Here is a 19018-nt window from a genome sequence, read left to right as displayed (position 1 = left end):
TTAATTTACTTTGAGTATGCATGCACACACAGTTTCCAAGGCCTGCAGCTACACCAAACCCTGTCCTTGGTTCTTCAGACCAACAAGACTGAGGGGTTTTGTTTGTCAAGAGTTTCAGCCACCCTACCTGGCAGGGACTCCCCCAGTGCTATTTCCTTCCTTCAATGTTTGACTTCTATTTTCTGTCTGCTTTTGTTTACTCTCCAGTGCTTTCGGGCAGTTATTTTTCCTATTTTGTTCATAGGTTATAGTAGTTTTCTGCAGAAGGAATTGTGCAATGGAGCTATTAGGCCATGCCAAAAACAGAACTCTTTATAAACTGAATAAACTCATTATCAAATTTTAAATTATACTAAGTTTAGGTAATATAAAGTAATAGCTAATTGATCTAATGACATTCTTTCTGATTGACCCCATTCACAATGTGCTAGACAGCCACTATCAACTGATTAAAGTTGACACAGATGAACTGTATTTGCTATCTTTGACATAGTTAAAAGGTACATTATTATGGAAAACACACTAGGCTGGGAATAAAGATAGCTGAATTCTAATAATGGTCCTGCTATATTAACAAGTCAGATGATACCAAATAGGTAATTTACTCTTTTTACTGAGCTATGACACCATGTCTTTCTATTCCCCACTGTATCTAACACCATGTATTGCACATAGTAGTACTGAAGGATAGTTTGTTGAATTAACAAATCAGTGTAGTTATTGTTTGTTCTGGAGGGAGAGTGGTCTATCTGAAATCTTAAGAGGAAGGCAAAGGAATACAAATGTCAATTTTTAATCTATCACTATCCAAGTTGAACATGTTACTGATAGTTCACTAACAGAAAAGAGAACCTGCATAATGTGCACAAAAACATTAGAACCACCACAATTGTACAAACATTCTACTCCTTTGTTTCCCTTTATAAGAGAGATTTTTACTACTGTCTGATAAAGTGGTTTCACGCTGCAATAATTAATAAGACACTTCAAAGTTAACATATCCAAAACTAAACTCTGAGTCCATCTACCACCAATAATAAAATAAAATAAAATAATTTCTCCACACACAGTCTTCTTCATCTCTGCTAACTATAACTCCTCTTCTTTTACTTGTTCAGGACAAATAAGGAGCCATCTCTTTCTCTGTTGCCTCTACTTTCAAAATACATCTCAAATGTGCTCATTCTCACCACTTCCATTTTTACCACCCCTCCAGTCCACCATCATCTGTCAGTTGGAGTATCTCAATCACATCAATCACACAATCACATCAATCACACAATCAGACAAAAATAGTGCCTCTAATTCTCCCCTTGTCCCTATTCCACCTATTATTAACATAGCAATGAGAGCTGATTATAAATCAGACCCTGTCTCTTTTCATTGTTCAAAGCAATCTTCATCTTTCCATTTTTCTCCTTACTAGCTACAAGTCCTCAGTACCTAGAAGACCCTGAAAGATTCCGCCTCCAATCATTTTGCTGAACTCCTCCCTATTCACTCTACCCCTCATTCATTCCAAGCTAACCACAGTGACCTTTTTGGTGTCCCTTAGCCATGCCAGCTTCACTTACACCTCAGGGTCTTTGCACATGATATTCCTTCTGCCAAGATCATTCTTCTCAGAGATATCTGAATTATCTCACTCCTTCACCTCCTTCAAGAATTTGGTCCACATGTCACTTTCTCAGTGAGACCTATATTGATCACGTATTAGAAACTGCAGCCTCATTTTCAACATCAGCACTCCCCACTGACCTTATCGAAATTTATTTTTCTTTAAGGCACTTATATTTACTAATAATGTTTATTATTTATCCTCCCCTCCCCCACTAAAGTTCATAACTTTCAAGATTTTTGTCTATTTTATTCACTGTTATAAAATGGTAACTGACATACAGGGAATAATAAATATTTTAAATGAGTACGTTCCACATAACACTAAGGTTCAAGTGCTCAAAGGAATCAGAAAATTCTTTATTTGCTTTGTAAAATTATATTTTTAGTGATGTAATATTTGACTAACACTAAAATATATGCAAACAGTATTACCAAATGCAAATACAATGGAGACAACCAATGTATTAAAATATGACACCAGATAAACTTGTTTATGGGCCTCAGAATAAAATCTCTATCACCTTTATTTAATATTCTGAAAATTTGAATAAATCATAAGAAATCATTATTCTTTAAAACTGCTGATTTATAGGATTTAGAATTTATTCTATACTTTCTATCTCCCAAAAGAGAAAACCACAAAAAGGAAGTGGAAGGAGATACATACTAGGCTGCAACTGTCACCTATAACTTCTGATTTAAAATCTGCTTCATCAAAATCACACATTGCTGTCATGTGCTGGCTCTATAAATGTAACAAAATGAAGCACAATACAATAAAACTGCTTTTATCTCTTTTGTACATTACGCCTCAAAGCAAATTCTGTCCCCAGACCCTCAAAAACGGGCTATTAATAACTGGTTTTAAATCTGAGAGTCTAATACATTCCAGAGTTTTGTACAAACCAAACTGCCTCCTTTGTTATTTTTCCAACAGATATATAAGATTCCTATAAAAATGTATTTCAGTAAAATATAATTATCTGTGGGTATTTGCAAAATGTTTACCAGTGTCAGGCTCTGATTACCAGGAAAAAATGCCAACTGCAACTGCAGGATCATCAGGTAACTTAACTGAAGTATGATCTTCTACTCAGATTGTATATACAAGCACATCTGCTTAAAGGCCATATTTAATTTTAGATTAATTTCTCATGAAAGTATTTAAGTCTATTATAGCAAAATAATTCAAAGTTAATGTCTAGGAAGATTAGAACAATAAAATATCATTAATGAAGTATTAGTAAAAAAGCTATGACATTTTATAATAATATATATTCATTTTAACAATATTTTAAAATTTCAAGATACGTAATTCTTCGCATTTGTGTTCAAATGTAGATTTTACACAATTATACCTTGAAAGATGAGTTACATAAACTGTTTAAAAAACTATATTCATCCATCCTGACAAAATTCTCACTAATTTTGTCATTTAAATTTTTAGCATTTAAATATTTCATTGGGGCCAAGATGGCTGACTAGAAACAGCTGCAACAGCTGCGGTCAAAGGCTCCCACCAAGAATGACAAGGGCAAGTGAATCCTGCACTGGGAATTGAGGTATCTAGGTTTTCTCACTGGGACTGGCTAGGCGGTTGGGACTGCCTAAGACTACTGAGTTCCCAGGGAGAGGGGTGGCCACCATCACTGCAGATGATGGCTGCTGCCTAAGACTACCGAGCTCCCAGAAGAAGGGGCAACAGCCATCACTGCAGCTCCAGTCTGCCATTTTCCCCTGCCGGTGCCAGGGAGACTGGGTGGTTTGGACCCAGGAGGAATTTCCCACAGCAGAGCCCAGTGGCTGTGGCAGATAGTGGCCAGACTGCCTGTTTAGATCAAACCTGGATGCATCTCTCCTCACTGGGCAGGGCCTCCCAGTGGGAATTTCAGCAGTTCCAGTCAGGGGTTTATGGACAGAACTCTGATCTCCCTGGGATGGAGACCCTGGGGGCAGGGGCGGCTACAATCTCCTCATATCAGCAGACTTAGTCTTTCCCCTGCTGGCTCTGAGAAACTGGGGCAGTCCAGACGAGTAGGATTCCCACCAGAGCAGCACATGCCCTGCACCAAGGGGCAGCCAGAGTGCTTTGTTAAATGGGTCCCTGATCCTGTGCCTCCTGACTAGGTGAGACCCAAACGGGGGGTTGCCAAACACCTTATACAGTAGCGTTCCCACTGGCATCAGGTCGGTGCCCCTCTGAGACCAAGATCCCACAGGAAGAAGCAGGCAGCCATCTTTGCTGTTCTGCAACCTCCACTGGTGACACCTTCAGATGCAGGAGGGAAACAGGTAAATAGGGTCTGAAGCGGACCCCGAGCAAACCACAACAGCCCTACAGAAGATGGCTGTAAAAAAAAAAAAAAAAAGAAAAAGAAAAAAAAAAAAAAAACAACTAACAGTAACAATTACAACAGCATAACAGCATCAACAAAAAGATCCTCACAAAAACCCCATCTAAAGGACATCAAAGAACGAAGCTAGATAAACTCATGAAAATGAGAAAGAATCAACTAAAAAACACTGAAAACTCAAAAACCCAGAGTGCCTCTTCTCCTCCAAATGATTGCAACACCTCTCCAGCAAGGGCATAGAACTGGGCTGAGGCTGAGATGGATGAACTGACAGAAGTAGGCTTCAGAAGATGGGCAATAACAAACTTCACTGGGCTAACGGAGCATGTTCTAACCCAATGCAAAGAAGCTAAGGACCATGATAAAACATTGCAGGAGCTGTTAACCAGAATGACCAGTTTAGAAAGGAACATAAATGACCTGATGGAGCTGAAAAACACAACCTGAGAATTTGCAACAAGTATAAATAGCTGAAAGGAAGAATTTCAGAGCTTGAAGATTATCTTGCTGAAATAAGACAGGCAGACAAGATCAGAGAAAAAAGAATGAAAAGGAACAAACAAAACCTCCAAGAACTATGGGATTATGTAAAAAGACCAAACCTATGACTGATTAAGGTACCTGAAAGAGACAGGGAGTATGGAGAAACAAGCTGGAAAACACACTTCAGGATATCATCCAGGAGAACTTCCCCAACCTAGCAAGACAGACCAACATTCAAATTAGGGAAATTCAGAGAACCCCAGTAAGATACTCCACAAGAAGATCAACCCCAAGATGCATAATCATCAGATTCTCCAAGGTTGAAAGGAAGGAAAAATATTACGAGCAGCCAGACAGAAAGGCCAGATCACCTAAAAAGGGAAGCCCATCAGACTAACAGTGGACCTCTCAGCAAAAACCTTACAAGCCAGAAGAGACTGGGTGCTAATATTCAATATTCTTAAAGAAAAGAATTTCCAACACAGAATTTCACATCTGGCCAAACTAAGCTTCCTAGGTGAAGGAGAAACAAGATTCTTTTCAGACAAGCAAATGCTGGGGGAATTCATCACCACCAGGCCTGCCTTGCAAGAGCTCCTGAAAGAAGCACTAAATATGGAAAGGAAAAACTGTTACCAGCCACTGCAAAAAAAAAAAAAAAAAAAAAAAAAAAACACTTTAGTACAAAGACCAATGACACTATGAAGCAACTACATCAACAAGTTGGCAAAATAACCAGTTAGCATCATGATGGCAGGACCAAATTCACATATAACAATATTAACCTTAAATGTAAATGGGCTAAATGCCCCCAATTAGAAGACACAGAATGGCAAGCTGGATAAAGAGTCAAGACCCATTAGTGTGCTGTATTCAAGAGACCCACTTCACATGCCAAGGCACACATAGGCTCAAAATAGAGGAATGGAGGACAATTTACCAAACAAATGGAAAGCAGAAAAATGCAGGAGTTGCAATCCTACTTTTTGTCAAAAGACTTTAAACCAAAAAGATCAAAGAAGGGCATTACATAATGGTACAGGGATCCATTCAACAAGAAGAGCTAATTATCCTAAATATATATACACCTAATATAGGAGGACCCAGATTCATAAAGCAAGTTCTTAGAAACCTACAAAGAGACTTAGACTCCCACACAATAATAATGAGCGACTTTAACACCCCAATGTCAATATTAGACAGATCATCAAGACAGAAAATTAACAAAGATATTCAGGACTTGAACCCAGCTCTGGATCAAGTGAACCTGACAGTTATCTACAGAAATCTCCACCCCAAATCAACAGAATATACATTCTTCTCATCACCAAATGCACTTACTCTAAAATCTACCACATAATTGGGAAGTAAAACACTCCTTAGCAAATGCGAAATAACTGAAATCATAACAGTCTCTCAGACCACAGCACAATCAAATTAGAACTCAAGATTAAGAAACGCACTAAAAACCATACAACTAAATACAAATTGAACATCTAGCTCCTGAATGGCTCCTGGGTAAATAATGAAATAAAGGCAGAAATAAATAAGTTATTTGAAACCAATGAGAAGAAAAAGACAACATACCAGAACCTCTGGGATGCAGCTAAAGCAGTGTTAAGAGGGAAATTTATAGCACTAAGTGCTCACAACAAAAAACAATACAAGTTCTGAAATTGAGGCAGTGATAAATAGCATACTAACCAAAAAAGACCAGAATCAGGCGGTTTTAGAGCTGAATTCTACCAGAGGTACAAAGAGGAGCTGGTACGATTTCTTCTGAAACTATTCCAAACAACTGAAGAGGTGGGATTCCTAACTCATTTTATGAGGCCAGCATCATCCTGATACCAAAATCTGGCACAGATACAACAAAAAAAGAAGGCTGGGCGTGGTGGCTCACACCTGTAATTCCAGCACTTTGGGAGGCCGAGGTGGGCAGATCACGAGGTCAGGAGTTTGAGACCAGCCTGGCCAACATAGTGAAACCCCATCTCTACTAAAAACACAAAAAAATTTGCCAGGTGTGGTGGTGGGCGCCTGTAATCCCAGCTACTTGGGAGGCTTAGGCAAGGATAATCGATTGAACCTGGGAGATGGAGTTTGCAGTGAGCCAAGATCACACCACTGCACTCCAGCCTGGGTGACAGTGCAAGACTTCAATTCAAAAAAAAAAAAAAAAAAAAGGAAAACTTCAAGACAATATCCCTGATGAAGATCAATGTGAAAATCCTCAATAAAATACTGGCAAACCAAATCCAGCAGCACATCAAGACGCTTATCCACCACGATGAAGTCACCTTCATCCCCAGGATGCAAGGCTGGTTCAACACATGCAAATCAATAAACGAATTCATTACGTAAACAGAACTAAAGACCAAAACTACATGATTATCTCAACAGATGCAAAAAAGAGCCTTCAATAAAATTCAACATCCCTTCATGTTAAAAACCATCAATAAACTAGGTATTGATGGAACATACCTCAAAATAATAAAAGCCATTCATGACAAACCCACAGCCAATATCATACTGAATGAGCAAAAGCTGGAAGCATTCCCCTTGAAAACAAACATAAGACAAAGATGCCCTCTCTCACCACTTCTTTTCAACACAGTATTGGAAATTGTGGCCAGGGCAATCAGGCAAGAAAATGAAAGGTTATTCAAATAGGAAAACAGGAAGTCAAACTGTCTCTGTTTACAGATGACATGATCCTATATCTAGAAAACCCCACTGTCTCAGCCCAAAAGCTCCTTAAACTGATAAGCAACTTCAGCAAAGTCTCAGGATACAAAATCAATGTGCAAAAATCACAAGCATTCCTATACACCAAAAATAGACAAGCAGAGAGCCAAATCATGAATGAACTCCCATTCATAATTGCTACAAAGAGAATAAAATACCTAGGAATACAGTTTACAAGGAAAGTGAAGGACCTCTTCAAGGAGAACTACAAGCCACTGCTCAAGGAAATCAGAGACGATACAAATGGAAAAACATTCCATGCTCATGGATAGGAAGAATCAATGTCATGAAAATGGCCATACTGCCCAAAGTAATTTATAGATTCAATGCTATTCCCATGACACTACCATTGTCAAGCATCCACTAGAATTCGGAATTGGAAAAATTTCACAGAATTAGAACGAACTATTTTGACATCCATATGGAACCAAAAAAAAGAGCCCATATAGCCAAGACAATCCTAAGCAAAAAGAACAAAGGTGGAGGCATCATGCTACCTGACTTCAAACTGTAAGGCTACAGTAACCAAAACAGCATGGTTCTGGTACAAAAACAGACACATAGACCAATGAAACAGAATAGAGAACTCAGAAATAAGACTGCACATCTACAACTATCTGATCTTCGACAAACCTGACAAAAACAAGCAATGGGGAAAGGATTCCCTATTTAATAAATGGTGCTGGGAGAACTGGCTAGCCATATGCAGAAAACTGAAACTGGACCCCTTCCTTACACCTTATACAAAAATTAACTCAATTGGGAGGCTGAGGCAGGTGGATCACTTGAGGTCAGAAGTTCTAGACCAGCCTGGTCAATATGGTGAAACACCATCCCTATCAAAACATAAAAATTAGCCAGGTGTGGTGTCACATGCCTCTAGTCCCAGCTACTTAGGAAGCTGAGGTTGGAGAATCACTGGAACCCAGGAGGCAGAGGCTGCAGTGAGCTGAGATCATGCCACCGCACTACAGCCTAAGCAACAGAGTGAGACTCCATCTCAAAAAACAAAGAAAAAAATATTAACTCGGCCGAGTATGGTGGCACATGCCTGTAATCCCAGCTACTCAGGAGGCTGAGGCAGGAGAATCGCTTGAACCTGGGAGGCAGAGGTTGCAGGATTGCAGTGAGCCAAGACCGTGCCATTGCACTCCAGCTTGGGCAACACGAGTGAAACTCCATCTCAAAAAAAAAAAAAGAAAAAAAAAAGAAATTAACTCAAGATGAATTAAAGACATAAATGTAAAACCCAAAACTATACACTAGAAGAAAATCTAGGCAATACCATTCAGGACATAGGCACGGGCAAGAATTTCATGACGAAAATGCCAAAACCAATTGCAACAAAAGCAAAAATTGACAAATGGGATCTAGTTAAACTAAAGAATTTCTACATAGCAAAAGAAACTATCATAAGCGTGAACAGACAACCTAAAGAATGGGAGAAAATTTTGGCAATCTACCCATCTGACAAAGGTCTAATATCCAGAATTTACAAGGAACTTAACAAATTTACAAGAAAAAAACAAACAACTCCATTAAAAAGTGGGCAAAGGGCATGAACAGACACTTTTCAAGACCTTTATGCTACCAACAAACATGAAAAAAAGCTCAACATCAATGGTCATTGAAGAAATGCAAATCAAAATCATAATGAGATACCATATCATGCCAGTCAGAATGGCAATTATTAAAAAGTTAAGAAACAACAGATGTGGTGAGGCTGTGGAGGAACAGAAACACTTTTACACTGTTGGTGGGAATGTAAATTAGTTCAACCATTGTGGAAGACAGTGTGGTGATTCCTCAAAGACCTAAAACCAGAAACACCATTTGACCCAGCAATCCCATTACTGGGTATATACCTAAAGGAATATAAATCATTCTATTATAAAGATATATGCATGTGTATGTTCACTGCAGCACTATTCACAATAGCAAAGACATGGAATCAGCCCAAATGCCCATCCATGATAGACCAGATAAAGAAAATGTGGCACATATACACCATGGAATACTATGCAGCCATAAAAAGGAATGAGGGACATGGATGGAGCTGGAAGCCATTATCCTCAGCAGGAACTAACGCAGGAACAGAAAACCAATCACCACATGTTCTCACTTATAAGTGGGAGCTGAACAATGAGAAAGCATGGACACAGGGAGGGGAACACCACTCACTGGGGTCTGTTGGGGGCAGGGAGGGAGGGAAAGCATCAGGATACATAGCTAATGCATGCTGGGCTTAATACTTAGGTATGGATTGGCCAGGTGTGGTGGCTCACACCTGCAATGGCAGGACTTGGGAGGCCAAGGCAGGCAGATCACCTGAGGTCAGGAGTTTGAGACCAGACTAGCCAACATGGCGAAACCCCATCTCTACTAAAAATACAAACATTAGCAAGGCGTCATGGCGTGCGCCTGTAGTCCCAGTTACTTGGGAGGCTGAGGCAGGGGAATCACTTGAACCCAGGAGGCAGTGGTTGCAGTGAGCTGAGACTGCACCACTACCCTCCAGCTTAGGCAACAGAGAGAGACTCGGTTTCAAAGAAAAAAAAAAAAAGAAACCTAGGTAATGGGTTGATGGGTTGATAGGTGCAGCAAACCACCATGGCACAAGTTTACCTATGTAACAAACCTGCACATCTTGCACATGTATCCCAGAACTTAAAGTAAAATTTCATTTATTTCTAAAACCAAAATATACTGCATCTTCCTCTGTGAGAAGAAAACTAGCCATTTTATTCAAGGGTATTTATGTCCAACTACATATAATTTTATTGCAAAACTGTCCTGTTTTCAGAAACAAGATAATCATAATAAGCTATTGAGTCTGATAATGAGCATATGAGCTAACACATACAATTGACAACCACTGGATCAGTAAGTAATAACCATTATACAGTAGTCCCCTGTTATGCATGGGGGATACGTTCTAAGCCCCCTAGTGGATGCCTGACACTGCAGATACTACCAAATCCTATGTATACTATGTTTATTTCCTCTACATACATACCCCTGATAAAATTTGATTTATAAATTAGGCATAGTATGAGATTAACAACAACTAATAAAATAGAATGTTTGTAACAATATAAGTTAAGTGAATATGGTCTCTCTCAAAATATCTTATTGTACTATAAATATCTTATTATACTAACCCTTCTTATGATGATGATATGAAATGATAAAACTAGAACCTCAGTTGACCACAGGTAATTGAAACCATGGAAAGTGAAACCACAGATAAGAAGGACTGCTATATACTTTGTTCAGTTATTTTTAAAATAATTCAGCTGTATTTATGATTGATATAAGCCTATTACTCATGATTCCATTGGCATAACACCAGGCATGATAGGCATACACAAATAGTTACTGCTAAGTAACTTTTATTATGTCCATGTGCAGAAAAGAGTTAACATAGCAGGCATGACACTGCTATCCTTAAAAGGCTTGCTTGCAAGATTGGCCCTTAGGTGGCATCGGAGAACTCGGATCTTGGGAGTGTCCCCACCATTTCGTAATTGATAAGAGTGGCTCACTGTGCCCAAACTGTTTCTGCAAACAATATGATTTATGCTGAACACCTGCTTTCCTTCTGGGAATCTGAAATTTTGGTACATGTTAGGCAGAGGGTTCCCAAATGACAAACTCTCAATAAAAATTCTGGGGACTGAGTCTCTAATGAGCCTCCCTGGTAGACAACATTTCACATGTGTTGTCACAATACAGTGCTGGAGAAATTAAGCACACCCTGAGTGACTCTACCAGGAGAAGACTCATGGAGCTTGTGCCACAGTTTCTTCTGAACTTTCCCATATGCCTTTTCCGTTTGTTGATTTTGCTTTGTATCTTTTTGCTGTAATAACCTTTAGCTATGAATAGGATTATATGCTGAGTCCTGTCAGTCTTCCTAGTGAATCAACCAATCCAATGGTGATTGGGAACCCATGAGATAGTCCAGTGTAAGCCCAAAGTGCAGAAACTGTGCCTTATATCTACTTGTGTTTCTTAGACTGTATAATATACTCATATATAACAGCTATTCATCACATGCAGTGATTATTTTCCTTTTAGTATATCAAAACCAGTCTCAAGATGTGTTGCATATCCGCTTCAGCATTAGTTAATACTGGTGCACTGGTTAATGACAAAAATACATGTAATAAGAGTGGTACACCTCAAACAACAAATAAAAAGGCAGATTTTTGGCAGCTTCAAGTAACACAGTTGGACAGAAGAGTGATTACTTTGACCATGTATATAGTCTGCAGCCCTGCAACCTATTTCAATGCTGTTCTGATAATTATCTGCCTGTAAACTTCCTAAAGAACATTCTAAGCATTCTTGACTTGATTATTTTTTGTTTATTCACTTATCTTTGGAATTTCACAAAATAAAACATACTTCAGTTCTGTGTGATTGACAGAAGAGCACATTTTATCAAGCTTCTTTGTTATTTACCTACAGCTCTGTGATGTTTCAAACAAACAAATAACCCATGCTTCCTTGTACTTTATATAATTCTTTCAGAGCTATATCCCACTTATTGGACAACAGATCATAAAGACTGCAACATAAATACAAAAGAAACATTAAAATAAGGGAAAAGAAGGCCCAAGAGATGAAAGGAGTCAGTAAGAGAATACGGCTAGGTTAAAGAAAGTTCCAACCCATCCCTGATGACAAAATACTTTTCTGCCTTTACCTGTGATAGCAAAAGGAAAAAAGAGAAAGGGCTGTTATTATTTCTAAAGCAAGTGTCATTATCCAATATAGAGACTTTATAGCAAATGTCAACTATGCACTTCAAAAAAAGCAAAGAAATATAAAGAGGAATTTTTACAAAACACTATATAATTCAGTGACTCTTCCTCTTATGAAGAAAAATGTATTAATACTAGTATGCACACTTTACCTATATATGGCAAACAATATTTTTTAAATATTACTAACATAGAAAACGTAAATCATTTAATTAGTGAAGTCAAACAGCTAGAAAAAGACAAAAGTTGAAATCCAGAGTTTGTCAAACCATCTCCCTAAGACACAAGGTGCTAACTCCTAGATCCAAGAAAAAGCAATGATTTCATCATTACAGTTGGTGGGAGGTTACTGTTTTGGCTTTTGGAAGGTGAGGAAAGTGGGAGGAAGTAAGAAAGCGATTTGGCCATTCTAGGGTTTTCCTTCAGTTCCATTCCCAATGTACTCAGTGTTCACTGTGTTAATATCTACCAGTATACTTCAGTCATTTATTTTAGCGGCTTTATTCACCACCAATAACATCACTAGCAAAGAAAGAAAACTATAAAATTAAATTTTATATTTAAATCAATTAATTTTTCTTTTGATACCAACAGAGTTTATAATCTTGTCAAAGTTTCCCCAATAGCAAGATCAGGATTCTCCTTTCTAATCAAATCAAAGTTCAAAAAGGAAAGGTGCTAAGCACTATTCTTCTCTTCAAAAAGAAACAGAGGTTGAGCGCAGTAGTCCATGCCTGCAATCCCAGCACTTTGGGAGGCCAAGGCGGGAGACTTGTTTGAGCCCAGGAGTTGGAGACCAGTCTGCACAACATAGTGAGACTCCATTTCAAAGAAAAAGGAAAAAAAAAACCAAAAAAAAAAACACCATATACTTTTGTGTTTATTTTACATTATTAAAAATATATTTTATAAAGACCAAGATTCAAGAGTTGACACCATTTGAATAATATGAACACTATTTGTCACCCAAAAGCTAAAATTTTTTTGTACTACGTTATAGTTTTCATTATACTGAAATGGCATAGTTACTGGAACTTATACAAATTCACTGTAGAATTAGAATCATGTAATTCCAGATTAAAATTAAATTTTAGAAGTATATGGATATATAATGATGAAACATTCTAAATGTTATCTATTGCTTAAGACAAATTTTAACTGTATTTAAACATTAGGTGAAATATGCAACTCAGACTAATTCAGTGTACATTAAGTAAAAACCAATGGTGTATAGATAAAGAGGGTATCATGTAAGCTGGTTAAAAAATTAAAATGAAGACAGAACTAGTAAGAATATAGCAACCTGGCTGAAATTGATATTCATTAGGGTACTCTTCACATCAATAGGTAACATTTGGACTCTGTGGTCTTTATCAGTGTCCCAGCTGGTAATGGTTGAAGGTTAATGCCTTACCCAATTCTGTTCAATTTTCTATCCTAATTAGCCCTCCAAATCTATAGCTGTGAGCACCAAGTGTCTATGCTCAAAAGAAACTAATTAATGCTAGCAAATTAGATCAAGTCCAAAGATCCAACAGCCAAACTCTTAGTTAAATGCTCCTTGTTAATAGGAAGTGTAGCTGTCAATAACTGCTGTTGGTGACTATAATGAGGCATCTTTCTTTCACTGAAAGTGATTTCATTTCTCTTTGTCCAAGGAAAAGCTGTTCCATTCCCTTCACAAACCTAAGTTGCTGGCAGTCTGACCCAATTCTTATGATCAGCTGGGTTGAAATGACATTAAAAAAAAAAATCTAACGGAAAAGCTTTCCTACATAATCATGTTTTAGGCATTTAGCAGAAAGTCAGATCACTTATTAAAATTCCTGTATCTTTTATCTAAGAACCATACAATTGGCATATATAATGCTTTTATATAAAATCCTATAATTATTTAATAAAGCAAAAGTTATAAACAGTAAATAAACTACAATGGAAATGTCCCAATTCTAAATTATGTATAACTGTTGAGTTTAAATGAAGTTTTCTTCTGCTGCTTGAATAATTCTAATGTACATGATTTCCTAATTTATATGGTTAGAAAATACTAAAGACTTATTATTCTCTTATCAATTTTAGATTCTAAAATATTGTTTTGAATCACATGGCCTAAAAAATCAATATATAATTATCTATAAGATATTCAAATTATATTATTACATTCTAATATAGATGAATACATTTAAATAATCCAAATGAGTCACAGATTTTAAGATGCTTTCAGTCTTCAGAAACCGTAAGTATATTAAAACAGCAAAAACTTAACTACGTCAACATCCTAAACAACTTAACTTTTGATGAAGTGAAAATTAAACACTTTATTTTCTGTACCATTATAAAACACTAGTTTTGTAACACAAATAAATATTTTAAAGTTATACTCTACTCTTTCATTTCAAAAACCAAAAACAAAACTCAAAGTCATACAATCATTCTGCATTTTCCTTGGAATTATGTCAGTAAAAATTAAATCTGTAATTGAGTTAGCTAGCTTTCTTTCATTCTAGGTATAAAGACAATATGCTACATGACAGCATACATACAACTTATATGTGTAACTTTAGACTGATATATCAGTAATAAGTAAATTTTCCCAGCAGTAAAAAGCCCTACAACTTTATTATAGGGTTTTTAAGTTTTATCTCCCCTCACCTGAATCAGGATATGTATTTTTTAAGTTGTATGAGGAATGTGCAGGATGTACCTCTTGTGACCATAAACATGACACCTACCAATGCCATACATGCACTACCTGCAGGTGTCAATAGGTTGACGTCTCAAGACATCTGGGGGTAGGTGTTAAAGAAAGGTACTCTGATTAAACTAATTCACAAGAAATCAAGAGTAAAACCATTGGATGGTTATTTATATGAGTTTTAAAATGGAATAGGTCATAATAAGTTATTGAAGAAACAAAAATGACCATCACACATTGTTGAGTCCAAAGAACTACTCTTTATTTTATTGCCTCCATTCATCAATTGCAAAGGCCCTCTCTAAGGGCAGAGGACAGGGAAGGGAACAAAAGTGTTCCTAGTATCCAAATGTTATTGACCCAGTCCTGAAATTAGAGTTGACACAGCCCTGCTCCCCTGTAGTGAAGCTTGCAGTGGAAGTGCAGCCCATCATCCTCACTAAAAATTATTGTGGTTCCTCAATAAAGATGACCACAGGGAAAGTGAAGAAGTAAAGCCAGGAAAATAGCCTATGTCCACAAAAGTTTATTACTTCTTTTTGATGGCCCTTCCAAGAGACAGAATTTTTTTAAGATATTTCTAAAGTAATATTGCCATGTGCTTTTCTAATAACTCATCATTTACAAATGTATTATGGCCTCACTATTCACCTTTCACTGCTTTCTTTACATGTTTCACTAGAATATTACATATTAATCACTGATGTCTCTAGATCTATAGGAGTATTTCATGTTGAAACATTTTCCAAAGAAAACATATACTTGTAGCTGTCTAGTGTATGTATTTACATAAATATCTTCCACTTAGAAACATAAAACAAAACAAAAACCCCAGACTCACTGTAAGTCCTATCAGGATTCTATTAACAATTCAGTAATAGACAATGACACCAAGGAAAATCACCTTAGAATATATATATGTATGTGAATATGGTGACAGATGGAAAACAGGTGTATGTTAGATTTGATGTTTCTTCCTCCCCTATAAAAATCATAAGAATAACTTGTTTCTCCAAATTACTCATACCAAGTTTTTCTATGTATATAACTGTACCTCTGAGGGTAAAAAAACAAAAAATGTTTTTTACTAGTAATTTAGGGAAATATTTTTAAACTGTAAATGAATTGAACATCACTGGAAGTTCTGAAAGCTGAAATACTGGTATTTCAGCGAAAGGGTGAGAAGCATTTCATACATATTAATTCATTGACTACTTGATTCTGGGGCTAAGGATTAAATTCAGATCATATTATTAAAAATAAATTTGATCTTTACATGAATATTTGAATGTTACCTTGAACTTGTTCAGAACACCTCTCTCTGGCCTTTTCTCTCATTATTTTAGGGATCAAAACATCTTTTTCGACATGTCTGAGATGCTGGTCTGAAAAAAAAAAAGATCTTTCTTTAATAAAGTCTCAAGCAAATCACCAGATTAAAGGAAAAATAAGACTCTGGTTTACTTAAAATAAAATCCTATGCAAATACACTCAAAACTTACAACCTTATGAAATTGTGATTATTTTAGTCATTAAAACTCAACCTATTTGCAATGATTTTTTTATATACAAAAACAAAAATGTGAGGAATACAAGCAACATGTTTCTTAAAATTTCTGCAAACTATACTACAACATTTTTACTTTATAACATATTCCATGCAGTCTTGTCAAAGTTGGCATCTAAATCATTCCCTTATTAATATAATCCACAAAAGAGGATTTTCACTGATACTGAGATCCAAGAATAGATGAAGAGATACAAGATTAAGAGACACACAAGTAGTTTTTCTACCTAGTAGTAAGAGTAGCCTAAAAAAGAACTAACAGAAGAAAAGGTGGAACTACAAGTCCATATGAAAACAAAGCGTGTGTGATTTCTGCGCATTTTAAACACAACTTCCACAACTGGACTAAAATGGCAAATTGAACACCTGCTCTAGAGTCCCACCTGCTCCTTAAATGCTAAGAGAGTCCTGAAAAATAAACAAAGGATAAGTGCCTTCAGTGAACCAAAAAAGATGAGGAATCTCTGAAAGAAAAAAAGGCAGATTAGATCAGATTAAATGAGGTAATCATATTACTATAGAGTATCCAGGAAAAACACGCATGCCAAAAGTGGGTGCTGCTCCATGCTCTGAAGCAGCAAATATGGAAGGCAAGAAAACTTCCCTGGAGGAAACTAAACAGTTATTAATTAAAGTGACTCAGTAGCAGCCAAATGGTCACCTCCTCTGCTGCCTTCAGGCCACGGGTGAAAAAAGTATATATAGGTATTTATCCCCAAAAGACCAGAAAGTTTCCCATTAAAAGAATACAGGAAAGAAGATTTTAGATTATTGTTAAGTATAATAAATATACTGAGGCAAATACAAAGACCTGAGTCCTCAGACAGCAATGGACCATGGATTACCTAAATGCACTCTGATGAAATGTCTGAAACCCCAAAATCCTAAAAGCTTCAAAAGGGAATAAACACTGCCTACATAAAGGAATGAGAATCAGATTTACATCATGGCTCACTGGCAAGACATGATGCAACAAGACAATGGAGAAATAACTTCAAAGTTCTGAGAGAGAATTATAAAGAATTACAAAGAATTCTAGAGTCTCTAAACTACCAATTATGAGTGAGGTTAAGGACATTCAGATATAAAGGAACTAAAATGCTTACCACCTTCAAACCCTACAGAAAAAGAAGTAATCTCCTTATTACAGTTGATCCTTGAACGACACGGGTTTGAACTGTGGGGGTCCACTTAATACTCAGATATTATCCAACCAAATGCAGATTGAAAATACAATATTTTGGAGATGCGAACCTATATGGTATACCAACTTTTCAGGCCGACTTTTCATACACATGGGTTCTGAGGGGCCCATGGTGGGACTTGAGAATGCACAGGTTTTGGTAAATATGGGGCTCCTGAAACCAATCCCCTTCGTACACTGGGGAATGACTACTATGTGCAACAACCACTAATCAAATTTAGTGATGTAGAACAATAAACAATAAACTATGGGTCAGAGGGGCCTGATCTGGGAAGACTCAAAGTTCTGGTGGCTCTGGTGTGCATTTTAAACACAACTTCCAAAATTGGACTAAAATGGCAAATTGAACACCTGCTCTAGAGTCCCACCAGCTACAAAAGCTGGGGCTGGAGGATTTACTTCCAAAATTACTTCTTTTTTCATATATGCATCTGACATCTGGCCTGGAATGGCCAAAAGAAGTGCTCAGTTAGGACTGTAAACCAGAACATCTACCAATGGCCTCTCTACCTGGAGCCATGCAACACCATTCGTTCATGCTACACTATACTGATGTCAAGTCATTAAGGATAGCCCACACTCAGGTGGAAGGAAATCAGATTCCATTCTTGGTAACAAAACCACACTACAGAAAAGCATGAAGAATGGGAGATAATTTTGTAACCTTCTTTGTAAAATAAAATCTCTCACAAGATGTAACAGAGAATATGCTCTGATAGAAAAAAAAAACTGAACGCATGATATACAAATGTAAAATATATAAGTCATATTACAAAAACATATATTTAAGTTCGTTAAAACTGTGAAGTACTTGAACAACATTATCAACTAACTTGACCTAACTAACATTTATAGAATACTCTACCTAATAACAGCAGAACATCTACTAAGATAAACCATAATCTGGCTATAAAACAAATCTCAATAAATCTGAAGGAATTTCAAGCCCTACAAACTATGTTCCCTGACACCAATGTAATTAAATTAGCAACCAATAACAGATCTCTGGATAATCTCCAAATATTTGTAAGCTAAATAACACACTTTTAAATAACCCATGGATCTAAGCAAATGCCAAAAAGGAAATGGGAAAGTATTTTGATATGAATGAAAATAAAAACACAATATATCAAAATTTATGTGATGCAGCTAAAACAGTACTTGGCAGGAAATTTGTAGCACTAAAAACCTATCTAGAAAAAGAAAAAAGGTCTTGTATTAACTTAAGTTTCTACCTTGAGAAACCAGAAAAAGGGTAAAATAAACACAAAGCAAGCAAAAGAGGAAAAGATAAATATCAAAATATAAATCAATGAAATAAAGAATACCACACAAATAAAAGAAAAAAAAACAATGAAATTAAAGCTGGTTCTTTGAGGGGATAAGATCAATAAAATTTATAAACCACTAGCCAGACTAAGGTCACAAATTTCAAACATCAGAAATGATAAATATTTTTAAATAATAAGGGAATATTATGAACAAATTTAGGCCAATGAACTTGACAACTAGAATGAAATGAATAAATTCCTTTAAAAAAACTACAAACCAACCAAAGCTCACTCAAGAAGGCACAGA

At 36.6% G+C, this 19018-nt stretch overlaps 1 protein-coding gene across 6 annotated transcripts in view; it reads right to left on the bottom strand.

Moving 5' to 3' along the window:
- The window catches only part of CMC1 (C-X9-C motif containing 1), a 78771-nt gene that overhangs the window by 40278 nt on the left and 19475 nt on the right, over positions 1–19018 (bottom strand). For 4 of the 6 annotated variants that reach the window (XM_063805534.1, XM_024355231.3, XM_516338.9 and 1 more), the window contains one exon: positions 15965–16054. The exons of 1 other annotated variant lie outside the window; for it this stretch is intronic. In XM_063805534.1, the coding sequence (XP_063661604.1) occupies positions 15965–16007 (43 nt within the window). In that variant the 5' untranslated portion in view covers positions 16008–16054. Of the gene's footprint in view, positions 1–15964; positions 16055–17081; positions 17203–19018 lie in introns of those variants that run through there. One more of the 6 variants, XM_024355229.3, reaches the window with a different exon arrangement.

Source organism: Pan troglodytes, chromosome 2 (assembly GCF_028858775.2).
Source record: "Pan troglodytes isolate AG18354 chromosome 2, NHGRI_mPanTro3-v2.0_pri, whole genome shotgun sequence".
Taxonomy (NCBI): domain Eukaryota; kingdom Metazoa; phylum Chordata; class Mammalia; order Primates; family Hominidae; genus Pan; species Pan troglodytes.
Note: the sequence above shows the minus strand (reverse complement) of the source record. Positions and strands in the feature narration are given on the sequence as shown.